Source organism: Protopterus annectens, chromosome 5.part0 (assembly GCF_019279795.1).
Source record: "Protopterus annectens isolate FY-2018-M chromosome 5.part0, PAN1.0, whole genome shotgun sequence".
Lineage (NCBI taxonomy): Eukaryota > Metazoa > Chordata > Ceratodontiformes > Protopteridae > Protopterus > Protopterus annectens.
This window is the reverse complement of record NC_056735.1, coordinates 1,671,642,395-1,671,663,281: the sequence shown is the minus strand read 5'-3', so window position 1 is coordinate 1,671,663,281 and position 20,887 is coordinate 1,671,642,395. Positions and strand designations below refer to the sequence as shown.

At 42.9% G+C, this 20,887-nt stretch overlaps 1 protein-coding gene across 1 annotated transcript in view; it reads left to right on the top strand.

Annotated features, from left to right (window-relative positions):
- BRWD1 (bromodomain and WD repeat domain containing 1) overlaps positions 1-20,887 on the top strand; it is a gene marked incomplete in the record, with an annotated part of 4,378,631 nt that overhangs the window by 3,928,992 nt on the left and 428,752 nt on the right. Inside the window, 1 exon segment of the mRNA XM_044071461.1 lies at positions 4,523-4,672. Within this exon segment, the coding sequence (XP_043927396.1) occupies positions 4,523-4,672 (150 nt within the window).

Below are 20,887 nucleotides of genomic sequence, written 5' to 3'. Positions count from 1 at the left end.
GAGTATGATGAGAAGAGAGAAAAGGAGGTCTTGGCTTTCCAGTGAATGAGACAGTGTTGCTCCTGAGGAGAGGAGTGTTTTGTGAGCTGACTTATTTGTTGTTTTTTTTTTTTTTAAATGTTTTTTATTGATTATAACCAGTGAATGACAAATTTTAACAAGTGAAATGTTTATAGAAATAAAATATTAAAATAAATCATAACGCCAACAACTGTTTACAGAGGTGTCTACTATATGTCTTGCAGTGTAAATAAACTTGATGTACATATAAAAAAAATCACTTGCTAATTAGATTATGGCTGTTTATTTAACTCATTCACTCCAGTGGAGCTCAGGAAGTTTGCACTGTAACTTCCAATGGGCAGAGCCTAAGCCTTTTGAAAGAATCAAATTATATCCTCACATTTCAAACAAATGTTCATATCCGTGGAAACTATAGGGGTTACGAAAAAAGTATAAATGGCAAACCCTTCAGCACAAACTATTTTATAGTGGTAGTATTAATTTAGGTTCTAGGTCTTAAACTGAATTTTCTAAGTCATAGTAAACACAGTAACTATTATGTTTGTAATATTTTGTAAACTTACGATATCTCAGCAACCATTCAAATTACATTTATACTGTCAGCAGCATATTATTCATCTAGCTGAGAGCTTTCATATGAGGGTAAAGAGTTCTGTCTGTGTTATGTGGTAGTTGAGATATTTAGAAAAATGTGAACATTATGTCTATATAAATTAGTATTTAAAAAAATTTATATTTCTTCACCTGTACTAGACAGAGGTCAAACATTAATGCAGTTGAGTTTGCCATTGAGTAAGCTTTAAGTTGAAATCTTTTAAAACCTTGTATATAGCATGATTTTAGAATTATTGATGCAAATATGAACAAGCAGTATTTGACACCTAGAGGTGTCAATAGGAGTTAACTTCAGGTGCACCTGGAGGTGTCAGTCTGATGTAATGAGGTAACAATTCTTTGAGTTCCATCCAAGTGTTATACAAAGTGGTAATTCTAGTTGTCCTCATCTTGATTAAAAATTCATAATGACAGATGGTTGCAATATCTATGAATTCCTTCAGCACTGGAATTTGTTCATTTTTCCAATTCTTTGTGATTATTTTCCTCCCAGTAATTAGGATGCTCCAAAGAAGTGGATAATTCATTTTCTTGAAACAATCAAGTATCGGTGTATTTAATAAGATTAATGATTTGGTTAGGTTGAATTTTCTTATTAAATGAATCCTGTAAAAAATATTAATAGCAAAAATGGTTTAATAACTTCAGTCAAAAACACGTTGCCAGTCTGCTTTGACATTTGTCTTACATCTCTAACAAACTACTTTTTTTCTTGTACATTATTTCTATTCTATGTGGTATTATGACACTTTTATGCATGAATTTCCATGAAAACAGTCTCCATTTTATTGAAGATGTAGTATGCTTTGATGATGTCATACATATGTTTTATATCTTTTTCTTGGATAATTATGTATAATTCAGAAATACTCCCAATAGCTTTCTTTAAAATATTATGTTTCATTTTTAATAATCTTATATATTTTAGATGTCATTTTTCTAATATTCTCTGATGTATTAATAAAATTAAGGATTCAATAAATTTTGGTACAACATTTTTTATTGAAGACTTATTTGTGACTTTCTGTATTATTGGTAAGTTCTTGGAGAAGGCTGTGGCCAGGGGCTGTTCTAATGGGTTTTGAGGTGCAAAATGATTTTTTTCCTAGACCAGAATAATAGAGTTAATTTTTTCTTGTTTATTTTTGAATGAAGATGATTGAGGTGGTAGTGTAGCCTTTGATATAAAGGGTTGAGTTTTAACTGGTTTCTGGTGTGTTTTGAAAAGCATCCTTTTTGTTTTATTGGAGTAAGAAGTAGTTTATGTTCCGTTAACCAATTGCTAGCTAGGAGAAGGTCATTTTCACATATGGTTTGGATGATTGAGAATGGTCAGATTTAAATATAAACACGTCATCCACATATAAAATCAGCATCATGTTTGGAAGGTCCTCTGGAAATAATCCACCACTAACCAAACACACAAACACGTATCAGTCAGGAACACTGCTTCAGATGTAAATTCAGTGTATTTTACTGTTAAGCGATTTTGTCAGATGCAATATCCAACTTCATCAGAACAACTCTGTTGGTAAATCATCACCTGTTTCCAGTTTCTCTTGTTTTAATTCTCAAATCCTTGACCCCCGCCACCCCAAATTGATTTCAGTTAATGGAAGGAAACTCTTCTTAATCCGCCTTCTGTTGTACAGCTGCTGAATTCTTCTGTTGTCTTCTGCAGACTCAACAGTTTTGAAGTATGCTTCATGGTAGACTTTTTTTGTGGCATTTGCTTTTGGAGGAATGATCTTTGACTGCAGGCAAAAATCTCCTCATATTGTATTTCTTAACAAAAGGATCTAATTAAACATTATTTATTTCTCTATAGGTTTCTTATTGTCTTATCTGCCACTTCATTTCTGTGCTTTCCTAAACTATCAAAATGAATAGAACACCTGCTGTATTGTACCAGAAAGAAAGAGAGAGTAGTCACAGAATATCTGCTCATCTCTTTATGTAATTTATGCAGGGAAAAGAAAGCCTTGTTAACTAACATGCCTTATAGAAATAGTTGACCCATAATGTTGTGTTTGGTGACTACAGCACACTTGAGGATCCTGTAAAGGTACACTGTGCTGGAGCTGCAGCTACTTTTGTAAAATACTTTAGACATATTTTTACTCAAGACCAAACCTCTCAACTTTCCAGATTTTTGCAGAATGTCCAGGTTTTTGGAACATATTTTTGATCTGATCCTCATAACATTTTTTTTTATAAATCACTGGGATGCTGTAAGGATTAAAGTAACTAAATAATGACATGCATTTGAGTTTCAGACGTCATATCCTTCCGAAAATGAATGCTAACACAAATCCTGTTGCTCTAGCAACTTTCTAAGTGTATAATAATATTTAAATGTGTCCCTATTTTTGAACCTTTATCCCTGCATTATGTCAGGCTTTGTCCAGATTTTTTTTGCACTAAAAGGTTAAGAGGTATGCGCAAGAAATAATTATAGGTAGTAACATAGACTACTGTCCAGATATTTACAAAACATTACAAACTGAAAGCACAGCTTAAAAATAAGACAGCAAGTTCACTGTAGTTTTCACTATTTCAGTCCACACTTTTAGGATTACTACTTACAGGTAGACCAACTGTGCAGCCTAACTTCCAGTGCTACCTTTCCCCCTGGGCATTTAACAACACCTTCTCTCCACAATATAAGGACATTGCTGCCTAATGGTTGGAGGATGTTGGTCAACACCCAGGGGAAGGTAGAGGTCTGAAGGTCAGGTTGGCCAGTCAGGATGCCTGCAGGCAGGAATCCAGAAAGTAAGGACTGCAGTAGCGAAATGTAATCTAACACCTACAGTTAAGTAAGTTCCTAACACAGCTGTATTCATCTTTTCAGCAGAAGATCCTTCCAGGAGGCTTCTGCTCTGGCAACTGAAACTCTGTCATTTGTGTTACACTTCCTCAATTGCAAATCTTTGGAAGCTGATTATTATGAGTGAGGTAGTGGGATAGACTAAAGCAAATGTGTACATATATACATATATATATATATATATATATATATATATATATACATATATATGTATGTATATTTATATATATATTTATATATATATATATATATATATATTTTTTTTTTTTTGGTATGTTTGCTTTTCTAGCCACTTTCCTCTAGCATTTTTCTTTTGTTTAGCTGGAGTGTGACCACTATACGGTTCTTGTCTTTGCTAGCTTGCTCTTCCTCTGATCATTTTCTTCAATTTCCTGGTAGTAAAGAACAGAGGCACAAGGAAACACTCTCCCCTTCAAACCCATGTTACTCTGCCAACATAAGACTTGCTATTGTAGTGGGAGAGGTGCCTACCCAAAGGGAACGCTTTATGGAAAAGATTCACTGAAGGGTCCCCTTCTGCAGTGAGGGGATATAACTTTGAACAGTCTTATGGCTTCAAATGTACCCCACCCCCCGCCAACTGTAGTATGTAAGTAAATAACTAGTCCATTAAAAATGAGTACTCCTGTAGCTAACATTGTAAACATTAATTTGAACCTGTGCTCCAACCTTGATACACCATTCAAAGGAAGGTGATGGCTGAGCATGTTCTGTGTTTTAGCAACACGTCCATGGGAACGTTACTTATTGTGTAGCATCTTTTAATTTACTTAACAGTATGTAATGTTACATTGTGTCTCTTGTCATGTAGTTCTGTAAGTTTGTAGTTTGTGTATTTTATAATTTATTTTGTAGACCTTTTGCTCATGACAGAAAATAGACATACACCTAACACAAGTGGTGGGAACTACAGTTAGGACAAGAGATGATACTAAAACATGATGTAGTTATTAGTAGTGTCCATTTTGGATACATGGTTGAGGCTTTATGCTTAAGAATGTTATATTTATTAAAATGTTTGATATATCTTAGGCTTATGGTGGACAGCAGCAGAAATTATGCATCAAAGCCAAATATGATCGGAAACACTGGAAGAGACGTTGTAAAGAGCTGATAGAATATATTTTCCAGTGTGAGGATTCAGAGCCTTTCCGCCAACCTGTAGACCTGGATGACTATCCTGTAAGTATTTATTGTATTTGTATTCTTTAAGAATTCTCTAATTGATTTGGTATGACATATTGAAATGAAGGAAAAATTGCTGACAACCTACAGATGCTCTTCCATGATCAGTGTTGCAGTATTAATAACCTATGGGAAAACTACCAAGGATAGCAGTGCATCCAGCCAGCATAGCAAAGCCTGAGTGCCCCTAATGCTGTTATGTCTGCTTTATGAACTTAGCCCAATGGAGGCAGTGGTACATAAATGCTGTATGGAAACAAACTACCTCAGAACGTTCTTGCTGTCGGGCAAGACCTGAGCTCTCGCTTCAGCGGTAATTTGTCAGCCGTATGATTCATGCCTTTTCCTTTGCCATTGGGTGGATAAGTATCCCTGTTGAGGATCCTCTTTGTTTTTTCATAAGTTTTGTAGATGTTATTGAAGAGATGGAAATTTGATTGTGCAAAGCAAAATATCCTTCTATTCCTATGTTGCAATATTCTTAGTGTGGAGTTCCCTGCCTCAGGCGACCCAAATGTTTGTCTCATACAAAAGCTTAAGCCTGGTTGCTGTAGGTGCATGGGGCATCACACATAGGGCCATAAACCTGGGACCTTAAATGTGACATCTTCATGCACAGACCCCAGAACGTTTCAGCCACGGACAGTGTCACATCAATCGCTTCGTTCCTACACTCAGACTTCTAAAAAGCTGAGTACCCCTTTGTGGAAATGTTCAGTTTCTTTTGCTTGAGCCTGGTTAGCTGTAGTTATTGTTAGCCAATGTCAGCTAAGAAGGGCAAATGCTGTTGCGGGCGTTATATACCGCATAAAGATACGCATGACCATTGTGTTTGTTTAGGGAAGGAACACGACCATACTGCTTGTTCCATTTGCCAATCTTTTGTGCTGAAGACCCTTTGTAGCCACCTGGCCGCCCTCAACTTATATTTAGAGAACTAACAACTCAAAAAGCTTGCGCTCAGGATGGATCCTGAATCGACAGTTCCAACTGAACCACCATGGAAAAAAGCAAAAGTTTGCTAGCCTACCTCCGTTGTCTCTCCACCATCGGACGTCCCACCAGCTTCCGATGTAGGGATTGAGGGACATCCGATTGAACCGTCTACTTCAACGGCTCCCACCAAGGAAGCCACTTCAGAAGTAACAACCTACGCTTCCCCGGAGACAGCATAGACGTCTGGCCCTACCGATGTCGAGGGAGAACCAGAAACAGTTGGATGACCGACTGGGATGTCATTACCTGAAGCCCAGGCCCCAGAACCCAGGCCTTCTCCCAGACGTACTCCTCCTAAGCGAAAACAGAAAACTAAACACCTGACTCCTACCCCTGAAGGAGTTCCTAACTGGCAATCATTTACTAACTCCTTGATGCTGGCTTTTATGGCTCTTCCCCCTCCACTATTCCAGTGCTTAGTCCTAGGCCTGCCTCTGCCACTTCTCCCCCCTTGCCTACTACCCAAGAAAGAGAGGAAGATTTAGAACCTTCCTACTCATCTTCTGACGAGTCTATTTCTTATGCCTCACAAATTGCCTCCCCTCTGGAATGCTAGTCCCCAGATGAGGAATCCATTGAAGCGGACTCCCCACCAGAGGATATCACCTTTGTGGAAACAATTACTGAGATGAAAGAATACTTTAAATGGGACACTACCCAGATGACTGACACCCAGAGGAGGTACTTTGAACTCCTTCAAGTGGAGTCACCCTCCCGTCAGTCCCACCTGTCTTACTTGCCAGTCTGGATGCCTTCGCCTCTGCATCCAAGAATCCAGACTCGGAACCACCTGTTCCTAAGAGATCGGACAGGTTCTACAAAGTGCCTGTGGACCAAAAATTCGTAGTTAAACCTCCCCTGGCAGACTCTGCAGTAATTGCTCTCTCCCCTGACAAGCAATCTAAGCTGATTCTTTCAGCATCTCTTCTGACCACTGATAAGAATAGCAAAAGCATGGACAGGATTGGGGAAAAAAGTGTACATCTCCTCCACAATGGCCTTAGGAGCTGTCAGTTACCAAGCACACATGATAAAATATGTCCTGAACCTAGTTTCTCAAGCTTTCAAATCTCTTGGCTGCCACCCCTGACTACCCTACCAAAAGTGAGATAGCATCTAAACTGCCCCTGGCTTCTCAGGTAGCAAGACATTCCATTAGGTGCAGATGTTAAGTTGTCAAACTCGCCTTCATTCTTGCTGGATGGGTTTGGAGCCGATCCTCAGCTCCGACTCAGCACTTGCTAAGCTTGAGAGCTAATTTTACCAGCTCGAGGCAACTTTATATCCCATGATGCAAGGCGTGACTACCCCAGATCTCGTTTGCCGCTTCGCGAAGAGGTCTCCTTTTACCAGCTCAGGTAAAGTCTTAGTAGTATTATACTAAAGTCAGTCAGAAAAATTTTAATTTTTCCTATTTCTTTCCCTTAATAGTTAAAGTTAACTAATACCTACCTATCTTACCCTATATACCCTTTCTCCTTTGTATAGGGATAGTTTTTTTCCACCCTCAGGCCTTAAGCCTCCCTTCCATTATTTTTCTGTCAGGAAGTGTGGGTGTGTTATTCAATTTTTTTCCCTTTTTATTAACTAACTGTGTGACTGGTGTGTGTGTGTGTTTTTTGGGTGGGCATACCATGTCCAAAGAAGTAAAGGTCTCAGGCTTCAAGAAGTGTGACTCGTGCTGTCAGAAAATGTCTCTGACAGATGGTCACACTTCTTGTGTGTACTGCCTGGGGGCCTCTACACCTGCAGGACTCCTGTACTATTTGTCACTCCTTCAGCCAGAGAGTCCTGCAGGAACGTAGGAACAAATTAATCCTACGTGGCTTGTTGAAGCTAGAGGGCTCCCCGACCAAGACTGGGTCGGGAAAGCCCTCTAAGCCACCTAAAGCCCAGGCTGCGGTTCCTAAGCCTTCGGCTGTGGCTCCGACTCCTTCGGAGTCGAGATCGGCTCTGGCTGGAGCCGATCTTTCTATCTCTGAGGTGGTGCTATCGGTGCCAGCTGGCTCCGATACACTTGCACCGATGTCGGCTTCGGCTGGAGACGACGTATCTTTGACCAGGACTGGTGCCGATAAGCTGTCTGCTCCAACTGGAACCGAAGGATCTTCGGCTCCGATGGCTCCTTCCAAGAAGAGATCTCGGTCCCCTTCCCTGGAGTCTATTCATTCGGCTCCGGGATCTCCTCTGCTTTCGGAGCGGAGCCATCTGAGCCGGTCTTCAAGGTCTTCCAGGCTGTCAGACCATGACTTGGAGAGGGTGGTAAGTAGACTGCTGAAATCACAGGCACTGGCCCAGATGCTCCATAGCCCGTCTCAGCAGACAACCGCTATCCCTCATCCCCTGAAATTCCTCCTCCGACTCTCCTTCAGAGATCAGAGCCGGAGCTTCTCGGAACGTTGACCGTGGGTGCGCCGGAGCAGATACCTCCCCTGTCGGCTCCGTCATCTTCGACTCCGATCTCCTCCATGAGACCTTTTTTGGAGGGATCCGGTCGTTGGGTCTCCCTTGTCTGCTCCGAGGGGGCGAGTGGCATCGAACCCTTGTCCGACCCCACTCTCCCTCTTGGAGCTTCGGCATTGGTGAGCTCGGCACCGACATCGGCCTCGGAGCCTTCTCTTTCGGCGGGACCGGGGATTCCTGTTTCTTCGGAGTGGAAGTCTTCTGGCCTCCCTGGAAGGGGGAGCCTTTGAGGTGATGAGGAGTGTTCTAGCCCCGGAGCTGAGTCAACGGTCAATTCCATTAGCTCCTCCCTCTTCGGTGCCTGTCGATGTCTCTTCCCATTCTCTTGCTCCCGGACCTAGAGATCCATCGTCCCAGGTTTCCCCATTGGGAAGAACTTCCTCTTCCGAGGTTTCTCCTGATCCTTCGGGAGAACCCCCGTGTAAGAGGACGTGCAAGAGGAAGCACACTGACTCCCCCGAGTCTACGACATCAGATACCGACTTAGATGAGTCTGAGGGTTCCCCACGGTCCCCCTCTGAGGATGTCTCATTTTCAGACATCCTGGAACTCCTTAAGCAGAGGGGGAACTGGCCTTCCATTAACCCCTCCGAGGATGAGTCGGTATACCTGGAGGCTTTTGGATCTCGACCCTCCACCTCCTGGGTGTCTCCGCCTTTCGTCCCGCTCATGGAAATGGTGGCTCGAAAGGCGTGGGCGGCCCCGGATTCTGTGGAACCAGTCCCCAGGAGGCCTTCTAAATTCATCACGGCCCCCTCAGACAAACAGTTTCTCACCAAGGGTGTCCCTGTTGATGCCATGGTGGTGGCGGCTGCCACCAAGAAGGAACTTGCCGATCCTTCTGTACCTGTCCATCCTCCTAACAAGGACTCTAGGACCATGGATAGGTACGGTAAGTGGATGTTTTCTTCAGCGACCTTCGCTATGCGCTCACTGAACTATCTCTGTCACTTTACCCGGCTTCAGAGAGATATTCTCAAGGAACTAGGTGAGGTAGTTCAGGATCCGTCAGCTGCTGGGGCTCAAGAAAAGATTGCCTCACAACTCGGTATCCTAAATTCTATAACTAACTCCTCCATGCGGCTCATTTCTTATGCAGCCGATGGGGCGAGTAGAGCCGCAGGTACAGGAGTGGCACTTAGGCGTCAGTCCTGGATGCGGCTTTGTAATTTCGCAGACCCCTTTAAGGCGTCCTTCACTAATACTCCCTTCGATGGTTCAGCTTTGTTCGGACCTCAGGTGAAGGACACATTGACCAGGTGTGAGCAAGACGGCAAGACTCTTTCTGCCGTAGGAGTCCATTTCTCCACCCCTTCAAGACCCTATCCCAAAGGTCAGAAGGGAGGGAAAATGTGGTTCCGTAAATCTCAGGGAGTCACGCCGGACGCACGTGGTCAGTTTACCCCCAGAGGCAGAGGGGGTAATAACAATAGACGCCACCCCAGGGGCAGAGGGGGTCCGCAGAACCAGGGTAACAGAGAGCCTCTCTCTGATAAACCTTTCCAGCACCCCTGAGGTGTTGCCCGACTGTCCACCCTTGGAGGCAGTCGGGGGAAGATTGTCGCTGTACCCAACAGCCTGGCATTCCCTTTCTCAAGCCAAATGGGTACAGTTGATCATATCCGAGGGTTACAATATCCCTTTCGTGAGATATCCTGTTCCTCATCAATCCCTCCCGGACGTTTCACCTGGTCTAAGGGAGTTGGCAAAACTGGAGGTATCAAAGCTCTTAGCAAAAAGAGCCATCCAACTAGTGCCAGCAGACCAAGTAGGATCCGGAATCTACTCAAGATTCTTTTTGGTTCCCAAACAGACGGGAGATTGGAGACCAATTTTAGACCTCAGCAAACTAAACAAGTTTGTCAAAAAGGCAAGGTTCCGGATGGTCATGCTTCAGTCCATTCTGCCCTTTTTGGGCAAGGACAACTGGATGTGCTCAATAGACCTTCAGGATGCGTACTATCACATAAAAATTCACAGGCGCTCCAGAAGGTTTCTCCGCTTTCGGCTGGGGACCAGTCATTTTCAATTCAGAGCCCTGCCCTTTGGTCTCACTACAGCCCCCAGAGTGTTTACCAAATGTATGGCAGTGGTCACGGCTCACCTGAGACGTCAAGGATTCCAGGTGTTTCCGTATCTAGACGACTGGCTCCTCTCTGCCACCACCAGGCATCAACTTTTCAAGGCCAGAGACTACACTCTTCACACCTGCAACCAATTGGGGATTTCTATAAACTTCGAAAAATCTTCACTGTCGCCTTGCCAATCTATTACCTTTATAGGCGCAGAATTAGACACTGTCGGGATGTCAGGAAGACTCACAAATCAAAGAATTCTGGACATCCAAAAGTATGTTCGGATCATACTACTCAGCAAAAAGATCAGGGCCAGATTTATCCTGAAGGTGCTAGGTCTTATGGCTGCGGCCATCGTACTGCTTCCTTTAGCTCACTTCCACATGCCTCTTCTGCAGTGGATGTTGTTCACCCAGTGGTCCTTCCAGCAGCTCCCCATGCGCCACGAGATCTTCGTGACACAATCATGCAAGAGTCACCTAACCTGGTGGATGTCTTCTCCTCAACTCCATCAGGGCCGACTATTTGTTCCCCCAGTCCCGGTTGCCACAGTCACTTCGGATGCCTCTCTTATCGGGTGGGGGGGGGCATTATCAGGGCAGGATGGACAATAGGACTTGGCAACCCATAGAATACCATCTGCACATAAATGTCCTAGAGATGAGAGCAGTGCTTTTAACGTTGCAAGCCCTCAGCGACTTTCTTCCTTTAGGGACTATTGCAGCTCAGACGGACAACATGTCCGTAGTCTGGTATATCAACAAACAGGGCGGGACCAGGTCCTATCCACTGTGTCGAGAAGCTCTCAGACTTTGGCAATGGGCAATCTCCTCTCATCGGTTTCTGATAGCAACGCATATCCCCGGGAAATCCAACCTCTTAGCGAACGACTGAGCAGAGCTATTCTCATGCCACACGAGTGGTCTCTCAAACAATCAGTAGTGGACGAGATTTTTCAGAAGTGGGGCGTCCCTTCCTGCGACCTTTTTGCTACACCCCAAAACAGCAAATGCCCAGACTTCTTCTCCCTCTTTCCACTACCAGGCCATCCCCCCAGAGATGCTCTAACCCAGGATTGGCCCCGGGGACTTCTTTATGCCTTTCCTCCATTCCCGCTGATACCTCAAGTGATTCAGAAAGCTACCGTCTTGAGAGCCAAGTTGATTCTCATTGCCCCTTACTGGCCTCGACAAATTTGGTTTCCGTCCCTACATCGTCTTCTCTTGGTTCAGCCTTGGCATCTGGATCCAGTTCCAGATCTTCTGACCCACCATTCGGGTCATCTGCACCAGCCCATTCATTCTCTCAACCTCACTGCTTGGTTGCTCCACTTCCTTCCTTAGCCAGGCTCCCTATGATTTCTAATCCTGTGCGAGATATCATAGTAGCTTCTCTAAAGTCCTTTACCAGAAGGATTTATGTTAGCAAATGGCAGCATTTTTCCTTCTGGGCAAAGTCTAGGGACATAGATCCCTTTACTGCTCCAGTGCAGTCAGTCTTGGACTTCCTAGCTGAGATTTTTCAGTCGGGTGGTTCTTCCTCTACAGTTAAGGTCCAGCTGGCAGCAATCTCAAATTTTCATGTTGGCTTAGCGGATCAAAACATAATGTCTCACAAGCTTTGCAAAGCCTTTCTTAGAGGGATCTTTCTCCTGAAACCTCCAATCAAAGATCCCCCTCCGCAATGGGACCTGAATTTAATGCTGGTATCCTTGATTCTACCCCCCTTTGAACCGGCTGCTACATGCTCATTAAAATTTCTTTCCTGGAAGACAATTTTTCTGGTTGCTGTTACTTCAGTCAGGAGGGTGTCTGAACTTCATGCTCTCTGTGTCCGTCCCCCATACTTGGTTTTCCACAAAGATAGAGTATCTTTAAGAACTAATCCATCTTTTTTGCCCAAGGTTGCTTCCCAGACGAATATTAACCAATCTATTGATTTGCCAGTTTTTTTCCCCAATTATTCTGACAAAGCAGAACAGAAACTTCACTGTTTGGATGTCCATCGCCAACTCAGATATTACTTGGACAGAACTAAACAATTCAGAAAATCTGATCAACTGTTTCTTTCTTATGCAGAAAACAGGAAGGGTCTGCCGGTCTCCAAGGTGACCTTATCCAGATGGCTGTCTTCTACCATTTCTCATGTTTATCTCCTTAGGGGCAAGCAACTGCCCTCAAAACCAAATGCACATTCTACCAGACGCCTATCCACTTCTACAGCTTTTCAGGATAGGCTACCTATTGACACCATTTGTGCGGCAGCCACTTGGGCCACTCCTCACACCTTTGTCTCTCATTACAAATTGGACTTGGCCTCCAGAGACAGGGCTAGGTTTGGTTCCACAGTTCTCAAGAGTCTGTTCCATTGAGCCACCCAGGATAGAGGTGCTAGAGACGCGGTCCCATCCAGCAAGAATGAAGGCGAGTTTGACAACTTAACATTAAGAAGTTATGTACCTACCATAACGTTCCATGTTAGTTGTCTTCTCTCGCCTTCTTTCTTAAGGCCCCTCCCTCCTTCCCCCTAGCCTGGACAGACCTTGAAGTTGTACTCTTCTCTGGGTACGATCCATTCCTTCTATGGGCCCCAGTAGGAAGTGTCACTAGTATCTAGCGGTTACCTTTCTTGGTTTCTTTCCACATTTAGTTCCTCTTCTTCCTTTCTGGGAAGAAGGTTACTGGCAGGGTTTTTTCTATAGCTACCAAACGAGATCTGGGGTAGTCACGCCTTGCATCATGGGATATAGGGTTGCCTCGAGCTGGTAAAATTAGCTCTCGAGCTTAGCAAGTGCCGAGTCGGAGCCGAGGATTGGCTCCGAACCCATCCAGCAAGAAAGAAGGCGAGAGAAGACAACTAACATGGAACGTTATGGTAGGTACATAACTTCTTATTATGATGCCACAGAGGCCTCTGCTAGGTCTGCAGCTTCTGCTTCAGTTCTCCACAGATACTCTTGGCTTCACCTCCAACCAGTCTCAGAGGATTTCAGATCTAAAATTATGGATGCCCTGTTAGACCATAACCTCTTGGTTTTAAATTCTGCAGAACTTTTTAAAAACCTGCAGGAGAAAAGTAAGGAGCTCCAGGACATCAAACATTCGCTTGTGTCTCTTATTCCTAAGTACTACAGGAATTTTCCTGCAAAGACTTCTGTCAGGAGAACTCCTTCCTCTGGCACCCCGTCCTCTACCAGGCACAGGAGAGGTACCAGGAGGCAAACCTCTTCCAGACCAGTTCCCTCACAACCTGCTCCAAGACTGCCTTTTCAGGATAGAAATGCACCCAACAATGCATGTCTGCCTTGCCCAGAATCTACCTGTCAGCCCGCCTCCCCTTTTGGAAAACCATCACATCAGACCAATGGGTACTGGCTATCATTCAAATTGATACTTCCTTTCTTGGAAGGAAAAACCCATCCCAAGCCTCATCCCCCCCAAAAATCAAGTCCACCTCTTTCCTCACATTTTACTAGACCTCCTAAGATTAGGAGCTATAGATCCTGTCCCTCCAGGGCAGGAATGAAAAGGATTTTACTCAAGACTCTTTCTGGTTCCCAAAAAAGATGGGCCTTGGAGACCAATACTAGCTTTATCCTTCCTAAATCAATTCCTAAAAGTACCATCATTCAGGATGCTATCCCTTCAAACTCTTCTCCCTTTAATCCCAGCGCTGGCCTACATAGCCACTCTAGATCTAAAGGAGGCTTATCTCCATATTCCCATAAAACTCTCCAACAGAAAATTCTTAAGTTTTACTGGCCTCTGCTCTCATTTTCAGTTTACATCCTTGCCCTTTGGTTTCTCTACTGCACCCAGGGTATTCACAAAATGTCTAGCCCCAGCAAATGCTTACTGCAGGACCAAAGGTGTCCAAATCTGTCCGTACCTAGATGACATTCTCCTTCTAGCAACAACAGAAGACCTCCTCTAAAATCATCTCAGGTTCACCACCTCCCTTCTACAAAACCTGGTTTCACCCCAACTTAAACAAATCCTCCTTACTCCTGCAGCAAGACAAAATCTTTCTGGGCTGCAGGATCAGGACACACCTGATGCAGGCTTTCCTTCCCCAGGGCTAAGTCCTGTTACTCTCCAGTCACTTCCAAAACCTTTTACTTGCTCCTCAGATATCTACACGACAGTTCTTGCAACTCCTGGGGCTGATGGCAGCCACCATCCGTATCCACCACCCCTAGCAAGAATGCACATGTGAAAGTTCCAATGGTACCTGAAAAATGTGTGGTCACAACTAGAGCAACAAATTCCCTTTCTGCCCTGCCTCAAAACAGAATTAGGTGGTGGATTCAACAAATCCTTTGCAATCTGGGACTACCACTTCAGATCACCTTCCCAACCCAGTGTATGCATACAGATGCATCAGACCTAGGATGGCGATCCACCTGCAAAGGTTTCAGGGTACAGGAGGCATGGAATCCTACCTTTCAAAAGAAGCATATCAATGTAAGGAAAATGACTGCAGCTCTTTTGGCCCTAGAGGCTTTTCTTCCTATTCTGTAACCAGGCCCCCTTCAAATATTCACAGACAACACCACAGTAATGTGGTATCTCAACAAGCAAGGAGGGATGAGAGCTTACCTCCTATGCAGGATAACTAACAAATTTTGGACCTCACCTCCTGGCACAAGTTGACTTTGCATTCTCAGCAGAACATCCTCTCTACAACATGAGTGGATGTTGAACAGGGAGAGCTTTCTAGACATTGTCCACCGGCCGGGCACACCTCAAGTGGATCTGATTGCCACTCCCCAGAACAGACAATTGAATAAAGTCTGCACCAAGGATCACTTTCCACTTGCCGGGAGGGTGGATGCCTTCAGCATTCCATGGAAGGGACTGTTTCTGTATGCTTTTCCACCCTTCCCAGTAATCCAAAAGGTCCTACTGAAAATCAGGAAGGACGAACTAAAAATCTTGCTGGTGACTCCGTACTGGCCAAGGCAACAGGTTCCCCCTACTTTGTCATTAGCCAAGGGCAATCACCAGAAGTTACCCCACAAGGTGGACCTACTCACACAACAAAAGGGAACTCTAATTCACCCTCACCAACAGATGTTAAGCCTAACACTCTGGGTGATAAACATCTAATCCCTTTCAGACACCGCTACTCGGAGAACGTACTTACAGTCTTGAGGGAGGCCAGGAAACCTGCTACAAGGAAATCATATTTATCAAAATGGGAGAGATCCTCCAAATAGTGTCAAAATAAGGATACGGAACCCGGCTAGGCAGACCCATCCCTAGTCCTTGCCTGTGTTTGTGAACTCATTAAGGATGGCCTTTCTTACTCTTCAGTGAAAGTCCACCTTTCAGCCATTTCAGCTTGCCTACCTCTAGATCCCCCTTTGCTATCCAGGCTGGATTTAAAACTTTTCCTGAGAGGGGTCTTACACATTAGACTGCCTAGAAAACCAGTCCCACCACCCTGCGACCTAAACTTCATTTTGGAAAAAGTAACAGCCCCATTTGAGCTAGCTAGCACAGCTATGCTCCAAATGTGTACATGGAAGACTGTCCTGCTGGTGGCCATAACTTCTACTAGAAGAGTGTCAGAGTTATAGGCCCTCATGGCCTGCCCCCCTACACCACATTCCACAAGGATATGGTGACCCTACGCACTAACCCTTCCTTCATGCCTAAAGTGTTCAACGAACTGTCCTTAAACCAATCCGTTCACCTAACTACCTTCTTCCCCTCTCCGACTAACAATAGTTAGAGGATTCTCCATTCTCTGGATGTACACAGGCAACTTAGATTCTACCTAGACAAAACTAAGTCCTTCAGAAAATCTAACCAACTATTTGTTTCCTTCCACTCCAGGGCTCTGGTCAAGGCAGTCTCCAAACAAGCAATTTCTTGGATTAGAAAATCCATTTCCTTCTGCTACTCACACCATGACAAGCCCTTACCCCAGGGAGGGGAGAGCTCACTCTACCAGAGGCATGGCTGCTTCCACAGCCTTCCTCAAAGGGCTGGACACAGCATCCATTCTGGAAGCAGCCACCTGGTCCACAATTCACACCTTCACCCAGCACTACAAATTGGACCACATCTCGGACCACATCTCCAAAGCCAGGGCAGCTTTTGCTAGAGCAATCCTGCAGGGCTTTCTGTAATCTTCCACTTCTACCTCCACCCTTACCTCAGTTTAAAGCGTGGTACTGTCCCACACTAAGAATACTACAACACAGGAATAGAAGGACATAGAATAGTTGTGTAAAATCTTGCCATAACCATAGATGTCTTTCTCTTCCAGGTTGCAGTATTCCTTCCCTCCCTCCAACCTCCTGTAGTTTCTCTTTGGACTATGGGCTTATCTCTTAGGCACCAGGAAGCTCTACTCTAGACCAAGAGCAGACTAGCTAGCATATGACACTTGGCAATTCTGGCTGACATCACTTGTTGCTCTCTTTGGGACTGTCTGACTGTCCAAGTTCTGAGGTCTGTGTGTGCAGTCGTCACATTTAAGGTCCCTGGTTTATGGCCCTACATGTGATGTCCCATGCACCTACAGCAACCAGGCTTAAGGTTTTGTATAGGAACCGATGTTCAGCTTGCCTGAGGTAGAGAATCCCACACTAAGAATACTGCAACATGGAAGAGAAGGACATCTATGGTGATGGTAAGATTTTCCACAATTATTGTTTCCGTACAAAAATGACCATACTAAATGTTTGTTTTGTCTGGGTGGTGAGCACGATTGTAAGGATTGCTGAATCCATCGGGCATTTGTGCCTAAGACAGCATAGTCTTCTGCTTTTGTAGAAAATTGATCTTGACAACCACAAACTTAAAGCCCTTACTCTCAGTATGATGGCATTTGATTCCTCAACAGCTGACATACCTTTCATGCTGCAGAAGTCAAAGAAGCTTAAATTGGAGACCTGCTCCCTTGATGTCTCAGTTGTGTCTTTTGATTAAACCTCAGACTGTTAGGCTGCTTCTCCCGTTGCTGCTTCTCCCACTAATGTAACCCTGTTGGAGGCTGATATGGTACAGCTATCCTGCATCTCCAACCAGTCGTCCAATTTGGCCAAGATGGGAGAACCATGGCTTATTACATCAAAGAGACTGGATGACATACCTCATATCTTCATTAGGGAAGAAGTTCCTAATATGCTGATTGAGATACATTAGGGCTCAGAACCTCCACACTCCGCAGATGTCAGTTGTAAAAAAAAAAAAAAAAAAAAGAAAGCTGAAAATTAAACACATGGTTTCTCTTCCATCTGTGAGGTATCCTCATCAGGGGTGACAGGATTTTACACATGGGTCTTTTTATGACCGTTATGTCTCTAAAGCTGACTTCTTATTTTCATGCTATTGCTACCTCCTCACTTTCTTTCTCTTTTCTTCTTAAGAGGCATAGGGAAGAGTCTGAGGATGGATACTGACATTTATAAGCTTCACTGGTTCTATTCAGTTTACCTTGTAAACTTAAGTCGTCAGCCAGCTATAAGCTTTTTATTGTTAATGAATGAAATATTTACAGTTGTATAAAACATACTGATAATAAAATAGAAAGAAAATCTTGTACCATTGTACAGGGAAATTTAGACAGTCTACCAACTATTTACACTCCCAAAATATGTTCCCAATTACCTCTTCCCCAACACACCTCCAGCATTTGCAATCTGTCTTAGGAAAAATTCTTTGGAGTCTGCTTGGGGTATAAAAATACATATGCAAACACTTCTAAGCAAGGATCCTAAATTTCCCAGACTTTGTTACATATTCGGGAGCCATACAAATATCCCCCTGTTGTTTCTTTGTAATTTCATATCCATTCTGTCTTCCCAATCCTTTTTAACCTCCTCTGATTGATTCCTGTAGTTGTCATGCAGTATTTTATATGCCCTACTAATCATCCATTTTTTAACAGTGACTACTGTTCCAAATTCTACTAAAAACTTTACCAGTGTTGGTCTTTTGCTTAGGATCCCCCTAATTATTTATCTTTACCTGTACTCTGATATCAGTCCTTGATAGGGAAGGCAATCTCTTGCCTGCAGTTCTAATGAATTCTTGGCCTCATCCCATTCTATTACCTTTCCATCTGTAATTGTTTGCTCCAAATACCTTGGTTCTTTTGCCAGTTTTCTCTACTGTAAATTCCAGCCCCCTCTTGCCTAGTCTGTGTACCCCTAATTGTCATCTGTATTGTCAGAATCTCCTTTCGCCATCCCTGTGTTGGCTTAGTTCTTAGAATACTTCCTGCTACTGTATGAATATAATATTCTGTATGATCCTTAAGGATCTGCATTCAAACTCCCAGTCTATCCTTGTTTCTTGAGCTTCCCCTGTGTTTTGTCATCATCTCTGTCCACTTTGAATTATAACTTTCTGCTTGTGCTATGTATAGGAGCCCAAACTTTGTAGCTCTGAAATACACCATCAAATCAGCTAAGCCCAAAACACATTGTTCTGTTGGAAGGATCAACTTTTTCCATCTTGATTCTTGCCCTTTTCCCCTCCCAAACAAAATCCTTCAACTCTTTATTTCCTACCCACAACTTCTCCTGTGTATAAAACTAAATGGACTAAAAACATTTTCGCTGCTTACATCTTGCTATCCATATCCACAAAACAGAGCTTCCAATTTTTCAGCGTTTTGTATTATCTTTTGTTTAGTCTCTTCCCACATATCCTTAGCTACCACAACAGAATCATTTTTTAATCTACACTCCTAAGTACCACATTTTGTCATGGCCCCATAAATATGGTATTGCTAAACCAATTCATGTGTGGGTACATAGTTTACAGCTACTGCCTTTGTTTCATCTTCATTAATTTTGTATCCTGAAAAGACCCGAAACTGTCTTAGAATGTACCTTAACACTGAAATGTGCTTTTCTGGTTTCATCAACTGCAAAATAGTATCATCTGAATAAAGTCAGCTTTTCCTGAATACCATGCCAGTTATATCCTTGAGATTCTGAGTCCCTTAATTTCCTTGCCAGTGGTTTTAAATATAACACAAATATTAAAGGGGAAAGAGGATACCCTTGCCTGGTTCCTCTGTTCAAATAGAACTTATCAGAGAGGACCCCCTCCCAACTTTAATTTTCTCCTCCAATCCCTCATATATCTTTCTAATCAGCCTTATAATTTTGTCGGAGAATGCAAATGCTTCCACTGCCCTACTCAAAATCCCAGCTTACTTTATCACATGCTTGTTCTGCATCAAGACCCACCAACAGCAGTGGTATTTTCTTACATTATGCTTCCCACTGGATTGCATTGTTCTGTTAATGTTGTCAAATGTTTGGCTCCCTACCACAAAACCACTTTGATCCATATCTATCAATTTTTTGCATCACCTTTGCCATTATTTTAGCCATTATAGACATACATATTTTATAATCATGTTTAGAATCAAAATGAGCCTATATGAAACTGACTCTGATGGGTGTTTACCATCTGTAGGTATTACAGACATTGCTGCTTTCTTCAATGATGTTGGTGCTTTTCCTTCTTTTAAAATACTGTTAAACAAAACCTTCCAGATCTTTATCACTTTCTTCCCTCCTAGCTTCCAAACGCCTACCAGAATACCATCGATTCCTGGAGACTTGACTGCAAACTGGTTATATATTCCTGGTATTATTTCATCTCCTTCTATTTTAATTGTGAATTGTTGAGCCCCATCTACCTCCAGACTTGCACAGGAACACCATCTGTTCCGGGGGGACTTTCCTATAGATTGGTTATACGTCATCTTTTTTTTTTTCTCATCTCCTATCCTAACTGTAAGTAATTGAGCCTCATCTATCTCTAACCATGGCATATTTAATTCTTTCATTTATATTTTTTCTTGATTTCCACATTTCTGTACTTTATGCAGATTTCCAAAGTATCTCTAATACCTCTACAGGATCTCTGGTTTATTTTCTGTGTTAGAGGCTCCATAAGCTTGGCAGCAACCATTTCTAATTTCTGTTGCCTGAGCCATTGGGCTAAAGGTTTTTGCACTCTGGAGTTATCAAAAAACGGTTGCATGGGGGCGTGGCCAAGGATGAACACAGGATAGCAGCAGATTTCTTCAGCTCCACCAATTTCATTACATTGACAGGAATTAATTACTTAAAAAAATAATTTTTGAAGTAATTTTCTTTCTAAATATGTTTATTTTATATAGTTCTTGAACTATATGTAAAAAAGAAAGGAAATCTTAATATTCCTGTCAGAAATTACTTTGGAAATTTTCCTGTCAGTTTATCAGTCTGAAATGAGTTCCAGTAAGACAAATCCTCAAGACTCCAGCATCAAGAAAGAACTTCAGTCTCTGATAATTATAGTCCAGCAACTTACTGCTAAGATGGATAAAATGGATACTAAAATAGACACTTTCATAGAAAAAACTAGAAAACAAATAGACTTGTTACATATGGACCTGCAACAACAGAAGATCCAGATGACAGGCATAGAAGAAGCTGTGAATGACATGGAAAATAGAATACAAGAAGAGGAAATCAACATTGAGTTTCTGCTGAAACAAAATACACATTTACAAACAAAGCTGGATGACCTCGAAAATAGATCTAGGCGCAATAACATTAGGATTTTTGGACTGCCAGAAAATATTGAAGGTAACAATATTACTTCTTTTTTAAGAACATGGCTCCCTAAAACTTTAGATTTACCAGAAGCATTCTCTT